Below are 15,203 nucleotides of genomic sequence, written 5' to 3'. Positions count from 1 at the left end.
CTAATAGGTAATGTAAAAGGTGCCATTCTTCCTTCTGAGGTTGACCTTTCATCACCAAAGATGGATATTAGTGTTTCAGATCCTCTTCCTGTAGAGTCGGAGAAGCCCCTCGAAAGTTCAGATGAGACAATGTCTCGTGAGATTCATGTGGGATTAAAAACCAGTGATGCTACTCTCGAAAGCGAGGTAGTAGGATCACCGGTTCACTTGTTAGATGAAAGTGAAGATATCACCTCCGATACCATAAATGTCTTGACTAGGGCTCAGACCAAAGCCCATGCTTCCCCTACTGTCCATCCTTTGATTTTCCCTGACTTTAAGCCTTTAGACATATCGAAGGACTCCTTTGTCAATTTACAACGTAATTGCCCTTCTCTTCAGAATTGCCATAATGCCGCTAAACAAAATCAAGTTATCCAAAGAACAAACTTTTCATATAAGTTTGAATATATAAAAGGTATCTTGTACAAGTCAGTATTCAAATTAAATTCAGATGAGATAGACTATTCCATCTTAGTTGTTCCAAGTCAATGCAGAGAGACTGTTCTTAAAATGGCTCATGACCTGCCAGTGGCCGGACATTTCTCGCATCGTAAAACCTTAAATAAAATTAGGGAAACCTATTTTTGGCCAAAAATGTCCTCAGATATCACTACCTATTGTAGATCGTGTAAAGTTTGCCAACTGTCATCCTCCCGAGGTACCAGGCGAGTACCTATGGTCAAAATGCCTATCTTTACGGTACCGTTTGAAAGAGTAGCTATTGACATCGTTGGTCCTTTATCTCCACTTTCATCTGGGGGACATAGATATATATTAACATTAGTTGATTATGCTTCGAGTTTCCCTGAAGCCGTTCCCTTGAAGACCATAACTACTACAGAGGTGGCTGAAGCCCTTTTGTCCATCTTCTCCAGAGTGGGCATCCCTAGAGAAATTTTGTCTGACCGTGGGACACAATTCACATCTGACTTAATGCAACATCTATACCAACTTCTGGGAGTGAAGCCTCTCTTCACCACACCCTATCATCCCAGCTGTAATGGGAGGATTGAGCGCCAGCATTCGATTCTCAAGTCCATTTTAAGGAAACTTTGCTCCCTTAAACCTAAGGAGTGGCATCGTTACCTACCCTGTGCTTTGTTTGCCATGAGGGAAGTTCCCAGTGACTCTTTGGTGTTTTCACCTTTTGAACTTCTCTGTGGTAGACAGGCCAGAGGTCCACTGTCCATCCTTCATGACTTATGGACTAATGAGGAGGTAAATGCTGAGGTTCAGTCTTCTTACCAGTTTCTCCTTGACCTTAGATCCAAACTTGAGGAGACCTCTGACATAGTTTCGAAAAACTTAAGTTTGTCAATGGACCAGTACAAAACCTATTTTGATTCCAAAAGTCAGAGGAGAAGTTTTAAAGTAGGTGATGAAGTTCTTGTACTTTTGCCGATTAAGTCAAATAAATTATTAGTAGCATGGAAAGGTCCATATAAAGTATTAAAAATTTGTGGGAAAATTGACTACCTCATAGAAGTCAAGGGGAAACCTAAGCTTTATCATATCAACGTCCTTAAGAAATATTACCGAAGAAATTCGGTTAACTGCCTTAACAACTTTGACTTAGTTTTTCCACACGAACTTGATAAGACAACTGAAGAATGTAAAGTGTGCGTAATTGACACCTCTAACTTAGACTATGATGAAGAACTACATGACTTGGTGACTCTTGACCACTCGGACGCAACCACCATTAATATTAATGAATCTTTGGATGACCATAAGAGACATGAACTACTTCAATGTGTGAGTAACTTTTCAGACGTCTTTACTGATATTCCAGGTGTTACCTCCACGGTAGTCCATAAGATTGACTTAGTGACGGACAATCCTATCAAACGGAAATTATACCCAGTTCCAGTTCACCTTAGGGATGCATTTGACCGAGAGGTAGACAAATTATTAAAACTAAAGATCATTGAACCTTCAGTATCTTCATATTGTTCACCAGTAGTCATGGTTAAGAAGGAGGATAATTCATATAGACTTGCTATTGACTTCAGAAGCCTTAATGCTATAACTCGGTGGGATGCTGAACCTATGCCCTTAATAGATAGCAATCTACACAAATTTTATGACGCTTCCTTCTTTTCAGAGATTGATATTGTGCAGGCATATCATCAAGTAATGTTAGATCCTTCTTCTAAGCAGTACACCGCTTTTCCTACACACCAAGGACTGATGCAATATAGAACTATGCCCTTCGGTTTGGTAACTGCCTGTGCTACCTACGTGAGACTGATGAGAAAGGTCTTGGGTAATATGCCAAATGTTTCAGTTTATTTTGATAACATTTACGTAATGACATCTACGTGGGGCGAACATATCCAAACATTAACATCAGTTTTGCGTAGGTTACGCTCACATGGCCTCACTGCCAAGCCGAAGAAATGCTTCCTTGGGTATAACAAGATTAGATATCTTGGACTGATACTTTCTAATAACTCTCTGCAGCCTCTCCCCAGTAAGATCAAAGCTTTATTAGAATTTAAATTCCCCAAAACCAAGAAGCTCATGCGAAGCTTTCTTGGTTCTGTAAATTTTTATGCACGGTTTATCCCGAACCTTACTGATCTTACAGGCATCTTATCAGACTTCCTTAAAAAGTCTGTGAAGGAACCTCTTGAACTTTCCGACGTAGCTCGGGAAAAGTTTAATGAGATTAAAAGTATCTTTTCGAAAGACCCTATACTTAAGATTCCAGATATTAATAAAACATTTTGTTTGAGAACTGATGCCTCTAATACTGGCTTAGGTGCGGTGTTACTACAATACCATGATGGTACTCCCTTCCCTGTATGCTTCCTAAGCCGGAAACTCCTTCCCGCAGAAACAAAATACTCCACAATAGAAAAGGAATGTTTAGCCCTTGTGTGGGGTATCTCCAAACTTAAATTTTATTTGCTGGGAAAAGAATTCATTTTAGAAACGGACCACAAACCTTTGATATACCTAGAAACTTTTAAGGGAACCAACAGTCGCCTCTTGAGGTGGACATTGGCACTCCAGGCTTTTAAGTTCCATATTGTGTATATCAATGGTTCATCCAATTATTTCTCTGACTGGTTAAGTCATGACAGTCAGTAGAAGATTTGCCTTACACGACTTCCACATGTTAGAACTTTTTCCTCGCCTATTCTTCTTATACTCCTTGACTATAAGTCTTGGTATGGGGGAGTGTGAGGGAAAAGTTCAATAGATAGGAGTAGCAATATAGTAACAATAGTTTCATTACCGGCTACTAGTTAAGGTAGGGTAAGTCACGCTCCTGCCTTTCTTCCCCCTCCCCGAAAGTGATAGTTTCATTGCCGGCTACTAGTTAAGGTAGGGTAAGTCACGCTCCCGTTTTTCCCGCCTTTTCTCCCCCACCCCTAAAGTGATAGTTTGATTGCCGGCTGCTTGTTAACGTAGGGTCAGTCTAGCTCCCACTATCCCTTCCCCTCCCTCTTCCACCCCCCCCCTCGAAAGGTGACGTGTGGGGCTCTGGTCAAACAGTAAATCACTCGACTCGCAGCTCCCAACACTACTGTAAGTACATGCCTACCTTGTATTCTAGTGGATTTATTGGTTAAAAGCTTCACTTTTGACCAATAATAAACTTAGTCCTTTCAGTCTTGCTCTAGGTTGACTGTTGTAATAATCACCACGTCTTTTGAGTAATGTACACTGCCATGGAGAGTGATTATTTAAGCAGTGGGTAACCTGTCTATCTTTTCAGCTTGGATGACAGTGAGGGGTCACCTGTCAATCAACGAGCAGAACAGGAGAAGGACTAACGTCCAGAGACTTCCCCATTTTGGATCTCATTACCTGTGCACCTGTATGAAATTGCAGGACGTAACCCCACATCATTGCAGCGGTAAAGAACCTGCTTTCCTGTCATCGGGATAATAATCACGGCGATTCTCTGTGAAGAACTAGCCAGTGGTGGTCACCAATACCTGCGACCCCCCCCCCCCCCCCATCAGCAACGGCTACGATTTCAACAAGCAGTGTCACCAACACCAGACACCCAAGTGTTAAATTAGTGTTGAATTCAGTTATTTTATATTTTTCCTTTTTCATTTTCTTTAATGTAGGATTAATTTTTCATATTTAAGTGTTTTATATTTTATATTTTCTATATAATAAAGTGTTTATGTTTGTCTGTTATTATTTCTTTTTCTATTCACTAATTTTCCTGAGGAGGAGCCAGCCTGAGTAATACTGACTGAAGTTGTTACAGGGCTGAGTAAGCCTTCACAAGACAATACAGTAAGTGTCAGGGGCCTGAGACTGTTCAACTTCCTCCCAGCATACATAAGGGGGATTACCAATAGACCCCTGGCTGTCTTCAAGCAGGCACTGGACAAGCACCTAAATTCGGTACCTGACCAGCCGGGCTGTGGCTCGTACATTGGATTGCGTGCAGCCAGCAGTAACAGCCTGGTTGATCAGGCTCTGATCTACCAGGAGGCCTGGTCACAGACCAGGCCGCGGGGGCGTTGACCCCCCGGAACTATCTCCAGGTAAACTCCAGGTAAACAAAAAATAGAAGATTTACTGTTATGCAGACTACTGCATTATCGTAATAATTGTAAAAATAATGTCAACCCATTCATGACTGCATATTGGAACGTGGACTGGCAGGCAGACACGTATTGGATGGTGATGTCATTTGTTTACTCTTGAATATTGCCAATCAAATGTTTCCGCTACTTTGAGCTCAATTTCAAGGTAGTTTTTGTTGTGAAAGCAATCAAAATCATGTCTATTTCTGTTATATATCTTCCATTCTATGAAATGAGACCAAAAAAATGAGAACACAACCATAAAAACCATACTAAAATACTATACCACTAACGGGTGGCTATTGGCTGAGAAGTGAACTCCGTTATTTGTGGTCCGATTTCTTTCATTTTTGATGTACATTAAGAAGCATCTTTCCATCATATATTGCCCAAGTTTCAATAAGCTAGCCCAACAAACAACTGAGAGAAAATAATTATTTACCAAATATCATATATGGCAAGCCATGCCAGGTACACCTAGAAATAAGTCACTTTGACTTTTTTGGGTTATTCTAGTTTCTTTACACACATGCTGCTATGTATGATACTCTGTGTAGAGAAAATAGCTTTTTTGTTTCAGTTTTAGGGTGCACTATGAGTGTATATCACAGTTAGCCCTCTGCTATACTCTGTTTTCTCTAATATAAGCCCTCAAGACAGGGATAGGAGAATGGTACTTGTATCTCATATCCTCTTCATACCTCCATTGAACTGCTCAGTATTATGCCAAATATTATTCATTCTGGAGTATTTAACATGTTTTTATGTTACTATTTATATTGTTTATTATGTCATACTAGATCAATTATGCTAGGCAAATAAACCATAGTTTTCATATTAGCATAATAAAGCATATTCCCCTGCATCACAAAACTGAGCTCATGGCAGCCGACAGTGGCTTCAAAGTCACCTTACCTTTTATGGACAATGTACTGTGTATGTGCTTTACACAGCGAGAAGCATTTCTTTTATTCGTTGGAACCATGGCTAGGGCTAAAAGTAAGCAGGTTATAACAATAAATAGAGAAAAAGAAATGGGAATGACTTATGCAGCAAGTAGCGCCACGAAACAGTAGCAACAGGTTGATGTGGCAACCCTGGAAATTTGAAATTATGCTAGCCAAAATTAGTGCAGAATGACTGATGGAACCAGATGTCTGATTGCTGGATTTGTGATGGCGGACCTGTATATGCAATATTTGAATTCTTAATACATCATTAACCTAAGCATATGTGCATTATTCTGTTTTTCAGGATGATACAAAAGAGGAAGCAGCAACTCTGGAACAAGTGAGCATTGAGGAAATTCTGGAGGCGCAACGTGTCGAACAAGAGCGCCGTCAAGAGCAAGAACAGCTTCGTGCACGATTTATGAAAGAACGGGGGCTTCAATACACTGCTGAGATTGGACCTGATGATATGTATTAAAACCATCCTGGTAATTACAGTTACAGGCAAAAATTATATTTCATTATTTATTTTCAATTAATACAGTGCTTTAAACCTTTGCATGGAAGAACAATCATAGCAGCAGTGCAGTATGTCGCATTTGATAGGGAAGTCTCTAAAAAAAGATAATCTAGAATGGCTATATTCACTTTGCAGCTCTTAAGTGCGACCATTTTATATAAACAAAAGATGAAAATTTTTAGATCATTAAAAAATATTTGAGCTTTCATTTTGAATATTTCTTATATTTTTGTAAAATGCAGTACTGTATGCATGAACATTTATGTTGTTGAGCACTTTGTTTTAGTTATAAAATGAATACAAAAGTATGTGTGCAGTTATCTGTGTCTACCCCAGTGTTTCCAGTAATATGTATCCTAAAAATAGTTTTAGGAAAAGTTAAATCTATGATTAATGTGAAGGATATGGGAAGGTGATGGTGAGTGATCCAGTAATGATCTTCATAATACAATAATACTGTGAATTTATATACAAATATACAATACTGTACTTTATATTATTTTAATGTAATATTCAGCTTATTTATTTTTTGTCATATTGTAAAATACTTCACTATACAACCTCTCCTCACTTAACAATGGAGTTCTGTTCGTAAGACTACTATGGTAAACAGATTTGTCGCTAAGTGAGGAGCACACTATAACGGTAGTGGATTTGTGTCAACCATCTTTGATATTGTTTTAATGTCACTTTTGCACCATTTATAACATTTCTGGTATATTTTAAATGTTTATTCAGTAGTGTACTGTAGAGTGTAATAAACAGCTCTAATATACCTTATTTAAGTATGCATACTGGTCAGAGCCCGTTGTAAGTCTGAGTCGTCGGTAAATGAGTACGTTGCTAAGTGAGGAGAGACTGTACTATCTAGATTTGTTTTTCTAAATCTAGATAGTTCCCCTACTTATATTTATTCAACAACAATGAATTACCATAATGAATACATGTATATGAGATTTTGGTCATATAGTTAGTCTAATTACAAGTTTGTGGATGTTTAGTTTTTGGGTAGAATTAAATGTCATTATGTGTTAGACAAGAAAATATTAAAAAGTTTGATTACATATTGTGTGTCAATATTATGAGCTTTTGTAATGAAATAATTATTTGCTTGATTATTTTTTCCAAGCACAATTCCATAAATATTTTAAGTTTAGGAAAATAATCCATATTATTACTGTTTAAATTTATTAGGCATGTAAATGGATCAGATCCAGTTTCACATGGATCTGTATCACCCTGTGATATACATTGCATATGTTATTATTTTTGTAATGCAAAAAAAGGTGAACAAATAAAAGCCAAATTTAATTTGCCTCTTGAGTACCATATTTCTTGATTAAATTTTATTTTTTTATTTTTATCAGTACAGTAATCAAGTCATTCATAAATATATTAAGATGACTTCTGAATAATAATGTTAAATTCACATGGCCTTGATCTAAAAAAGTGGCAAAATTGTTGACTTCTAGACATATCATTATAGTATTGGTATAGATTTGAAAATCTGAAAAGAATGGGAAAAAATATCTAAAATACTAAGGGAAAATAATACAGGGTTTGTAAATATACACTGTAGTTTCAAGTTATTGTAATGGAATTCTTTCCAGATGAAGATGAAGATTTGAGATTGACCAATAAAAGGGTGGCACTGAATTACCTACAGACAGACATTTTCTTTAACGTGCTGTGGCTTTAGGGGTCGTCACGGCAATTAAATGTTGCTTTTTTGTTTACCGTCCGATTTCCTCCAGTTTTGGTGCATAAGACGAAGTGTTTTCTCTAGTTACTGAAAATATTTATCAACAAGATACCTCGAACAACAACCGAGAAAGGACTGATTTACTGAAAATGCCCTTTGGCAGGATGGCGGTCCTACCTGGGACGACGTAAGGTTGTTTGGACACTTGGTGCCGAGAGAACAATGCTTATACGAATTTCTCACGGTTTAGCTTCTTTTAAATATCTTATCTTTATTTCACAAAAAAATAAAGTTTGTTAGTTCTTGGAATGTTGTAAAAACTCTGACCTTTACTCCCACATAACTCTCAAAATATTTGGAATATTTCCAAAAATGTACCATGAGAAATTAGAGAAATCATTATTTTACAATTTCTGTGAATATTATTCCACTTAATTAAGTAATAAAGGCGTACCTTAGCGAAATAAGTGAATAAGTTACTTATGAGATATTGGCCTGGAGCACCGGCTGGCTCCCCGTCTCGAAAAAAAAAAAACGCGAAAATTGCGTTTATTTCGGTGTATTTCTTAGTAAACTGATGTTCTAGTGCAGTTATCCTCTTCAAAACACCGTTTTCTCTTACTCAAAGATGACATGAGAGGAGTAACTCATTTATATCGAAATATTCCCGATGGTCTCTCGCCATATTATGGCTTATTTTATTCAGTCTAGATTATATAACATGTTTGTATGCTATTTATAGTGTTTATTATATCATATTATATCAATTCTGATAGATAAATAAGCCGTAGAGTTGATATATAAGCTGATATAAGCGTAATAATGAAGTGATTTCTCCTGGGTCTCTCTGGAGCGGGAATACTGCCGAGCGTTCCCAGGTGGTTCCTGATTGGCTGGCACTCTACAGATCAGCTCCACCTACTCTTTTATGATGCAAAATAGTCAAATATTATATTAGGAAGAATAATGCAAGAAAAAGTGATAAAAAACAAGGAAAAAAATTACAAAAAATATATGGGCTGTGAGCAGACGCACTACCCATATCGCCATCACCATACCTGATATAAATGACTATAATTTCTTGTAGAAATGTCGTAAAACATTGATTCTTGTACCATTGTGTTGCCAAAGAGTTAAGCTATTTTTCTGTATACATAACTCAATTTCCATAATTTTTCGATTTTTTTTTGAGAGCGCGCAGAAAATTGCTTGGTCGGCCCCTTTAGGCTTGCGGTGATGAGTCTACCTGATGTTTACTTGGTGATGGTTCCAAGTTTCTTGTTTGACTGTCAATTTAGGCTGTTGGTACTTACAGCATATCTTGATGTACACACCCCAGCTGGACTGATTAGGAACAGTTTGTAGGAATTTGTAAAGTTTTCTCTTGAAGAAAGTATTTTTCTGTTGGAAATCACCCATTATATATGAAGAGACCATGGTCAAAATCTTTAAATGCTTTATACCTGTTGAGTTTTCAGAATCTCAGCATTTTGTATAATATGATAAATCTTAATATTTTGCAATATTTTTACAATTTTGTGGTTTTATAAGCATTTTCAGAAAATTGTAGTTGCTTTTTAGGGGAGCTGTTTTGTGCCGTCAGCTATGCCCCCCCACTTTGTAAGGGGCTATTTTAGTGTGCAGATTTAGTGAACTCTTTATTTCCTCTTATCTCCACAGGAAAGTGGGAAAAGAATTCTTCCTCCTCAAGCTGTGCATGACATAAGAGGCTACTAAAATGCTGGGAGCAAGGGGCTGGTAACCCCTTTCTCCTGTATCATCTTTTTTCAACAAACATTACTAATGTGTACACAATAGTATTACTGGGGGTAACTGTGTAAAATTATTTCTTTCGTATGTCTTCACTCAGAGCGTCATTCCTTCTAAAAATGGTGTGTTACACGAGAATGGGAGTGTTGCTCTTTATTTATTCTACTGTCACTGTGCCCCACCCAGTTTGTTTACATTTTCCATGAGCTTCATGAACACCACGTCTCTCTATTATGTCTGGAAACTTTCCAAAATTTCAAGTGTTTTAAAGTTATTTCATATTTTGTATACAGTGTACTCTGATAATTATACTTGTGTGTACCTGTACGTAAATAAACTTGCACACTGTGGTGGCATGCAGGTACACATGAAAATCACTAAGAGTGGCTCGTTAGTCTTGAGGACGTCATAATAATAATCATAATAATCACTCTGAGGCGCATTAAATGTCGTATATTATGTTAATGTAAACATTTTCATTAATGCATCTATGATATTTTTTTTCAAAATTATATTATAAAAATGCTATGTGACATATAAACATGATAAATACATCCCACAGTAGACGGCGCTGTATGATCCTTGTAGGTTCAGCACTTCTTTTTCATTATAATAATAAATCTCACAGTGGAATAAATTAACATAAATATGAGATGTTAGGTGCAGATGAACATGTATCAACCATAACCAGATGCGTTTGTCTGTTTGTTTACATCTTCTGCGTCTCCTCTCATTTACTCATTCTCTCTCGTTTCTTCGTTTTACTTCGTTTACTCACCTCTTACCCTACATTAAGACTACAAATATTTTCAGGTAATTAATGAATATACTGTATGTGCTTACCCTACATTAAGACTACAAATATTTTCAGGTAATTAATGAATATACTATATGTGCATTTTATCGCTCTGGGGCACTTTAACCCTTTCAGGGTTGGTGCCGTACTAGTACAGCTTGCATGCCAGGGTTGGTGCTGTACTAGTACGCATAAATTCTAGCACCTTCAAATATAGCGAGAGAAAGCTGGTAGGCCTACATATGAAAGAATGGGTCTATGTGGTCAGTGTGCGCAGTATAAAAAAAATCCTGCAGCACACAGTGCATAATGAGAAAAAAAAAAAAACTGACCGTGTTTTTGCTTTAAAACAGCAACTTTGCAGTGTATTTTCGTGCTATTTACGGTTGTATTCTAGTTTTCATGGTCTCATTTTATAGAATGAAAGACATATTATAAAAATTGAGATGATTTTTGATTGGTTTCACAGTGAAAAGTACCTTGAAATTGAGCTCAAAGTAGCAATGTTTGATTTTTGCCAAAGTTCAAAAGTAAACAAATCATACCACACGTCCAATACATGTCAACTGGTGAGTCTAATATTCTTTCACAAGTGCGGTGATATTATTTATGCCATTTCTACACTAATGCAGTAGTCTGCATAACAGTGAAGCTTTTATTATTTTGTGAGAATAAAAATTCAAAGTGGAAAGCAAAAGAAATGTAAAGAGGCCTGGGCATGTGACTAATGAACTGAAAAAAATTTATTTTAGTGCCAGGAATGTCTGTCTTGTTTATTCTAGACCCTATTTGGAAATTGGCAAAATTGCCAATTTCTGACCACTTTATTGGATAGTTGAAATCAGTAAATGGGTGGTTTCTTGTATTCATTCGATAGAAAAAATGGAGTTGTAGCAAAATAGTAATGATTTTTGTTCAATGGTACATTGGAATTGGCCGAAGATAGGGCTCAAAGTGGGCAAAATCGCCAATGCATAAACATCGTCGAGACCGCTAATTTCACGAGAGCATAATTCCGTAAGTTTTCCATCAAATTTCATACTTTTGGTGTCATTATGACGGGAAAAGATTCTCTATCATTTCATAAGAATTTTTTTTTTTTTTTTTTTGAAAAATTTTTGACCCTGTTTTAACTATGCTGACTGCTGGCTCATTCCTGGGACATGCGAGCTGAATACAGTATTAGGGTACATAAATATACTATTCACTGAATGCTACAACATGTATTATTGATTTGTTAAGACAGGTGAAATGACATTTAGCAATTTGTATACATAAATTGACTTAAATACTAGGACACTGAAATGGTTATTTGATGATATAAGTCAACAACTAGCTATGCAGACACAAAAGTTAACTTTGAAAATGTGAATTCAGAGCTAGTTACTAGGCTATGTGAACAGCAGTTAGGAGAGAGAGACTTTCTCTTGACTACTTATTATTACATGAACTAAGTGTTGGCATGTTATAACAGGGAGACTTACTGTTGGCTGCCTATTTGCACTCTTCAAGATACTGCTGACTCTTATGACATATAAACCAGTTGTTGACTGAGCTAGGATACACAAACTGAACAGTTGGAAGTCCAACTTAACTACTAGCCTACTATTAAATACACAATTGATTGGTAGGGAGTAGAACCTAACTGCCAGGTTGCTGTTAAGATATGTATGTGGTAAGTTAAGTACTGTAGTAAGAAGTGGGACTTAACTGCTGCCTAATATGTATGAACTATTTATTGATTATTAGGATAGTAAACTCATCGGCTGTTGACTAACTATTAACACAAGCCCACCAATGACTGAATTTTAGGACATATTAACTAGTGGCAGACTAACTACTGTGACATACATGTCTGTATATGTCAAAAAGCCACATACAAAAAGGCTTGCACACTTTTAACTTGCCCAACCCTCAGTAATATTACCTTAAGTGATTTAATCTGTGTTCCTCACAATTCCATTATTCTCAGTTTCTCAGGTTTTCTCTTGCTTGTCTAGAGGGTCAAGTATCATCGTCCTTCAGGGTAACACTTGTCTCTTTTGAGACTTGACGTTGTTTCCCCTATATTGTAGTGGCCCCACCCTAGGTGTGGTGTATGGGTACTCCCAGCTTCCACGTCTGATTGGTGTTTGCCAGTTGAAGTGTTATGTTTGATGCCAGTTCTTAATGCCCTTTCCTCTATGTCTTGTCTAATTTCTTGTCTGGTATTCAGTAATTGTTTCACTCCTACATTGTTTTTTTCCTTCTTGTGTTGCTTAAGCATTAAATACTCCTGGAGCTGACTATCTTTCTGGCTGCCATCTTGAAGGAACAGTTGGTCTTGCAGTATTCTGTCATTATCCCTGGCTTTGGTTCCCATTATGCCCTGACTTAGAGTGAACTTGGGAATTGGATCATTACCCTTGCAGTGCTGTTGAAGTAATTTGCTGGTCTTGAACTTAATTTTCCTGAGATGTAGCTTGACCTTTGGATTCTGTAAATTTGTGTGTGGAACTACCTCGGATGACTTAAGGGTGGCTGTTGACTTGACCTCTAGAATCTCTCGACTAAACAGACCATTCTGTGGGTCACCTTGAATGACCTTGATTTCATCGAGACATTTTTCTTGTGTCTCCTTTTTCTGTTTTCTCCATTTGGCACGGCGATTTTTGAACCACACCTGTCAGGAAATACTTGCTGTAGTATAACAAGCAATGAAAAATGGTGATGTACAAATTAAAGACAGAGGCAACACCACAAAAACATGAAACTGAACAATCTGAGGAAATATGCCCAGAGAAAAACTCAGAACACATTATAGATGATAATTGGGGTGAAATATGTAATTATTACTCCAGGAGAATCTGCAGAAGAGATAAAAACCAATAAGCTGATAAAAAGACACTATATATAGCAAAATGGAAACCTTTAGACAATGTTTTGCCTGGAGGTAAAGCTTTGCCAAGTCTATGGAATTTAGAGTACATGTTAAGCATAGGTTTGTATAGTCTAGAGAGCAGGTGATGAGCAGGCATGAGGTGAGAACCTGACTCTGTGATATACCTGTGGCCAGTTTCAAGAGTTTTCCTACTCCCACAGCCTGGTCATGGGCCGGGCTTGCCTAAGCATCAGACTGTTGCTGTGGGTAGCTTCCTGGCACACATGTCCACATCACAACCTGGTTGATCTAGCACTTGGCATTGAGCCCTGGTTGGCAGATGTGGGAGTTGAGCATTAGTTGTAGCTTAACCCTGTCAACAAGAGAGTTCCTGATCAAATGCAAACATTCAACACATGTGGCCTAGTCAGGAAGACAGATGACATTTCATTCATGTACCAAGCTTGCTGCCACCACTGGAATTAGTCGTGAAGATCCTTGACCCGTTAAATGCATTACATGACACCATACTCTACAGCCACTTCCTGTGGGTGGGCTTAGATCCATACTGTTTCAAAATTTGTTACATATAAATATACAAGGGAAGGAAAAGGGGAATGAAAACCATTACCAATCACTGGTCAACATTTTTTGAAAAGTGGTATGCTTCTTAAATGAGACTGGTTAATTCTTATGTATTTTCATGTCCTGAATCCAAATATCACCTTGAAAAATGCTTACTGGCTATAGGTTTAAAGATACGAGACATTAATATTTGATTATATTATAACGTACAGTGTGTCAGTATATTTTAAACTCTAATCTATAGCTACTCTCTGCCTTTTTGCTTGATGCTTATAGTGGGCTGAAGAATCATCTCTTACTAATGTCCAGCAATAGTTTACAAGCATTCTTGTGCCCCCACATGCCCTGGTACCATTTTTCCATGGTTGAAATATCTTGGTGAAACCTTTCATCATGTTTGTCACTAACTGCCCCTCAGTTCTCTGGAAAAGTCTAAATGTGAGTCCAAAAAGTGGATTTTAAGTGACATGTTACATACTATGTTCTTGTAAGCCTTGATGAGGTTTTCCCACCAATTCTTCATAGTTGCCTTCCCTTTTGTTTCTGAGAAATACCTTTGCCACTAACTTGAAAGCTTCCCAAGCAGCTTTCTCCTCCCCATGAAGGTCTGATTCAAAGTTACCATCTTTAAGAAGCTCTCAAATCTGATGACCATTGAAGACTTCCTCTCTTAGCATCGCTCAGTGAGGAGAATTTTGATGTTAAATACTTGAATCCCTGACTGGATTTGTCCTTAGCTTTTACAAAGTTTTTCATGAGCCCCATTTTTATGTGTAGTGGTGGTAGCAAAATTTTGGTTAGTTCAATGAAAGGTGGATGTTCAACATATTTTATCCCAGGCTCCAATGATTGACGGGGTGGCCAGTCTCTCCTGATGTGGTGGGAACCTCTTGCATGGCTGTTTCATTAACATAAAAAGCAGCAGTACTTGGTGTATCTGCCCTGCAAACCCATCACAAGAGCAGCAACCTTTAAGTCACCACAGAGGTGCCATAGATGTTCATATTTCATGCACTGCAACATATGCTTTATATTCTTATAAGTTTCTTTCGTATGTGATGTTTAGCCCACAGAAACTGATGGTTTACTATTGCCATTATGCAGCAAGACACCTTTCAGACTTGTTTTTGATGAATCTATGAACAGCCTCCAGTGACTGGGTTCGTAGTCGATGCCAAGTGCTTCCATCAGACCATTAATGTTGTTGCAGGCCACTAAATCACCTTCTATTGTGAAGAAATCATTGAACTGCTGCTGATGGTCACAAAATTTTGAAATCTTCACATCAGCTGCTAGGAGATTCCACTGTTGAAGACGAGAGCCTAGCAGCTCTGCCTTATATTTGGGTAGTTGCAGATCCCTGACAAAGTCATGGAGTTCCCCTTTTGTTATGAAATGTGGCCTAGAGGAGTGTGCTTT

At 37.6% G+C, this 15,203-nt stretch overlaps 2 protein-coding genes across 4 annotated transcripts in view; one reads left to right on the top strand and one right to left on the bottom strand.

Moving 5' to 3' along the window:
• LSm1 (U6 snRNA-associated Sm-like protein LSm1) overlaps positions 1-7,382 on the top strand; it is a 45,707-nt gene extending 38,325 nt beyond the window's left edge. For all 3 annotated transcript variants that reach the window (XM_070095643.1, XM_053770825.2, XM_053770826.2), the window contains exon 3: positions 5,856-7,382. In XM_070095643.1, coding sequence (XP_069951744.1) covers positions 5,856-6,029 — 174 coding nt within the window. In that variant the 3' untranslated portion in view covers positions 6,030-7,382. The remainder of the gene's footprint in view (positions 1-5,855) is intronic.
• A 4,351-nt stretch (positions 7,383-11,733) lies between these two features.
• Positions 11,734-15,203, bottom strand: part of LOC128684375 (uncharacterized) — a 57,891-nt gene continuing 54,421 nt past the window's right edge. Inside the window, exon 2 of the mRNA XM_070095623.1 lies at positions 11,734-13,001. Within this exon, the coding sequence (XP_069951724.1) occupies positions 12,351-13,001 (651 nt within the window). The 3' untranslated portion in view covers positions 11,734-12,350. The remainder of the gene's footprint in view (positions 13,002-15,203) is intronic.

The sequence above is a fragment of the Cherax quadricarinatus genome, chromosome 4, assembly GCF_038502225.1.
Source record: "Cherax quadricarinatus isolate ZL_2023a chromosome 4, ASM3850222v1, whole genome shotgun sequence".
Classification (NCBI taxonomy): Eukaryota; Metazoa; Arthropoda; class Malacostraca; order Decapoda; family Parastacidae; genus Cherax; species Cherax quadricarinatus.
The sequence above is the reverse complement of the archived record's forward strand: the minus strand, read 5'-3'. Positions and strand labels throughout refer to the sequence as shown.